We start from the raw sequence: 4,096 nt of genomic DNA, 5'->3' as shown, positions 1-4,096 counted from the left end.
GTTGGGTCTGTAAAAGTGATTTTGTAATGTTCCCTTTAAAAGCAGAAAAGGAGAATGGGAGAGCAGTGAAGAATGGTTAGGCACAACCTGACAACTCAGTTTGCACCTAAAAAATATGTCTTATCGACGCTACGGTACGTCTGAAAATAATAAAATAGAGAATGGTCATAAAAATCCATAAACCGACAATCTCTTTTATGGCACTCCTTAATAGCTCTGCCAATGTTGCAACGTTTTTGGAGTGAGATGATGTTTGGAACCATTGCACCGTCGAGTGCGAAGAGTTGCGCCAAACCGAGCTCCGAGAAAAATTGGTTATGATTTTTCTGTTATCACTTAAACAGTCGGTTGGTTATCTATCGGAATTTACACCCTGCTGTCCACTTATTCTTAAGACCAAACAATCGGAAATTAGTGAGAAAAAAGGGGGCGGTTTGATGCTTTGAGCTTCGAACTCGTTACTGATAAGCAGACCAATTCTGTACTAGGTACTAGTTATCTGACGCAATTATTTGGTGGCTCTCTGTGTTGCTCTGTAGTTCCGGAGTTCAAACGCCCTCACGTGTAGTTGTTTCTAAATTTAGCAATTTGTAGTAGGTGGTTTTTATTTTCATTTAGTAGGTGGTCAGTTTTTTTTCGGTTGACAGAATCTTAGCCAAGTTTTTGCAGAACTTTAAAAAAGTAAAGTATAAGAAAAATCGTTTTTGCTTGATTGAACCTAAGATATAAAGTTGTATTTTTTTAGAATATTTTATTCATAGAAATTGGACCTTTAAAAATTTTCTAAGTTACTCGAATTTAGAAAGCGGAATTTTCTGGGCTTTTTTTTCTGGGCTAGTCAGACTTGTCAATTTTCGAGCCGGGTCAGGGCCAGTTCGAAAAAATTCTTGAGCAAAATGAGTTGAAATACCCCACCCTTGACTTATCGAACCTTTTAAATTTATCGAACCTTTGGAATTTCATGAATATTTCTTAAAAAATTCCAAAAATTTCCGAAAACTTCAAAACTTTGAAATTTCAGAATATGAGCCCAGACCGACACAGTTCTTAACAAATATGCCTCTAGCCTCAAATGGAGGGGGCCCATAGGTAAAAATGTGGATTAAGTTAAGATTTACCTATTTTTGTAGTTTTTCGAATGTTTCTATAAAAATTTCGTACTTTGCGCTTGTTTCCACAAAAATTTGTCACTTCAAAAAATTTCAGTTTAGGCCGGTTTTTTGTATGAATCACACTATTTTTTCCATTGTAACTGTGTAATTTGAAGTTATTCAGCTAGTTTCAGATTTTTCCAGGCGCAGTAACAAAAAAATAGACAAAAAATATGCAAAAAATGACATAAACTGAAATTTTCAAAAAATTATGAAAAGTGTTCAAAGTTCGAAATTTTAATGGTTCGAAATTTTATTGGTGAATCTTAACTTAGTCTACATTTTTACCTATGCCCCCCCCCCTTTTTTCATGGGCCCTCCTTGTCATAAAGAGGCATTTTTTACATATCCCTGTGTATCATAACAACACTTGATATTATCATATTTTGTCAATACCATCAGACATTTAGCAGAAGAAGATTTGAACTCGATATTAACAGTTTTGAGCCAGATAATACCCTAATCGGATAGTCTATTTTTTCGCTCAGCGACATTTCCAGCTCGTCAATGTTTACCAACTTCTCAAAGATCTGAAATGGAGATCAAAAGTATAAGAAATCCAGTGCAGACTTATTTTCCACCTAGACTTTACGCATTTTCTATTGTTTCGTTGGTTAACACATGTCAGAAATCATAAAAATGTCTGGGTGCGATTACATAGAAAACATTTTGAACTGCTAGTCACCATGTGTTTTGTCTCCACTTTCCAGGAAGTTACGGTGATATGGATAGCAATTTTTTCATGTTAGTCACTCAGTGTTGTAACATCTGCCCCCGAGAAACATTTCAAAACTATACACTCATTGTACCCAACAACGACGCGTAAAAAACTTCCCGGTGAAAACACTGAAACAAAATTTCTACTTCTTTAGCAAATGCCAATGTCTGCAACTGAAAAATGTCGAAAAAGTTTGTGTGATCTCGAGTTATTTTGGGCGTTACATTTACAACCATCAGATCACCTGCTAGAGCAAAAATTTGTGTTGTGCGTTTCATGAAGTGAAGTGCCCCGTATCAAAAACAATTGCTCATAATCATAATTATGCTAGACAAATCTGAAAATTTCAAAAACATGACAGAACACAATGGAAACGGTTGATCATTTATTCCGGAACGATAATAACGAATCGATTAACAAAATTACGATTGTGTGTGAGTGGAGGGATACAAAATACACGGTTGATGCAAAAAAGGTTCAGAATGAGTGATGAGTAAAAGTAAGAGGAGTGATAAATATAGGAACATATGTTTATTTAACTATTTTGCAAGGAATGGTAGATCCACCTGATGGTATGATCTTCAAAGTTTCTAGAAATGTTTTTCTTGTTGGTTCCATATTTTCCAACAGACAAACAATAAGCGAGACAAAAGAAAATATGTGATTTAAAGAATAAGTAAATGGGGCCGTTAGGGGTGAAGTGATGATTCAGATTCGTCGCCGTCTCTCCTTGATGTCATCCAGCGTTTGCACGTCTTCGCTGTACAGTGGAACTGGGGCTGTTGGCTCGACAGACTGAACTGGCTTCTTGGCTGAGAAAATCTTCATGCATGACTGGAATCGCTCGTTACGGAAACAGTTATTACGGCACTCGACACGGGTGTTTGGAGCAAAGTGTGAGTGGAGTTCGTGGCACAGGTGACAAATTCGGTCCATGATCGTGTGCACCATTTCGAATTCTTGTGGAGCACAGTCCTGCAAACAAAAAGTTGTGATATTTGGTCAAAGAGAGAGAGAGAGAGAGAGAGAACAGCTGATATTTAATGGATGGCTAAAGAGGACATCGTCACTTGAACTCTTACCATGTCATCGATGTAGGTACGCTTGACTCGATGCTTAGTCTTTATGTGATGAAGTTCTTGGGGCTGAAATTTTCTATTGCTTGTTAGTCAGACAACCTAGTTGAACTTACAATGTCTTGAAAGTGATTCAGTGCTGGCATCGGTCCTACAGAAGCACAGTCGACCGCCAAAAGGCAAGACAGGACAGCGAGAAAAGCGCACTTGGAAATTGCACACATTTTTTCAAACACAAGGGGGCCCTCGTTTGTAGGTTGCTGGAAAAATGGAAAAAGATAATAATTGCATAATTAAGTGAGAGAAAAGGGGTCCAAATTTAGAGAGTAGAAATGATGCAAACGTTACTGAAAAGGATACGCTCTCTCTGGAGAGTCACTAATTGGTCTCTTTTTATATCGAGGAAGCTGGGATGCAGACAGTGTTCGTAACAAGATAAGAAGATAAAAAACAGATTAGATCTTGGCATTTTGGGATAAACAGAGCGAGGAAGAAATCACTCTACTATTTATTGCTGATTGGATTTTGGAAGCTCAATCATCAGAAAACAAGGGGTGGGGTTAAACAACCGATGCAGAGAGAAAGCTGTTTCTATTTTCTAAGAAGTTGATTTTTAGAAGTAAAGTTTGAATATTTGAAATGATTCTAAGAATATTTAGTTTCCAGGAGGAGAGGCTATATATGATACATGAGAATCAGAGCGTTCATAGAAACGTTTCTACTCAGGCTTCATGAAAACCGAAAAACATCTGGGAAAGCATGAGCTTGGGAAGCTCCACCAAGCAAGAATGAACCTTCTTCGTGCCACAATCCGACACTTTTGAATCAGACCAGAACAGGGGCGGTTCCATTTGACGCCGCCTACCCATTCATACGTTGTCGCCGCACACGCTCTACGTAACACCGGCTCTTTTTCACCTGGACAGAATGCAAAAAAAAAACTCTCGGAGAGCCGTTACAGAATCGGGATTAGACTTAGTGTGAGAGGAAAGCGAGGGAGAAACGAAGTGCAACGGTTTTATAGAACTCATTGGATATTCTGACGGCCTGTGAGGTGGCAGGAAGTGGCATTTTTTTGGGGTGAGAATGAGTATTTTGGAAACTTCATCAACGTAAACAATCACCTGGATGGATGGATGAGTATGATGTTA

The 4,096-nt window shown here is 38.1% G+C and overlaps 1 protein-coding gene across 1 annotated transcript; it reads right to left on the bottom strand.

Moving 5' to 3' along the window:
• Window positions 1-2,577: 2,577 nt before the first annotated feature.
• On the bottom strand, window positions 2,578-3,169 carry CBG14493 (the record flags this gene model as incomplete). The annotated part of the gene is made up of 4 exons (XM_045239618.1): window positions 2,578-2,703; window positions 2,746-2,844; window positions 2,952-3,014; window positions 3,062-3,169. The coding sequence occupies 4 exons, from the start codon at window positions 3,167-3,169 to the stop codon at window positions 2,578-2,580; spliced, it is 396 nt and encodes a 131-aa protein (XP_045095430.1).
• Window positions 3,170-4,096: the final 927 nt, after the last annotated feature.

This window comes from Caenorhabditis briggsae, assembly GCF_000004555.2.
Source record: "Caenorhabditis briggsae complete genome, chrX, whole genome shotgun sequence".
In the NCBI taxonomy this organism is placed as follows: domain Eukaryota; kingdom Metazoa; phylum Nematoda; class Chromadorea; order Rhabditida; family Rhabditidae; genus Caenorhabditis; species Caenorhabditis briggsae.
The sequence above is the reverse complement of the archived record's forward strand: the minus strand, read 5'-3'. Positions and strand labels throughout refer to the sequence as shown.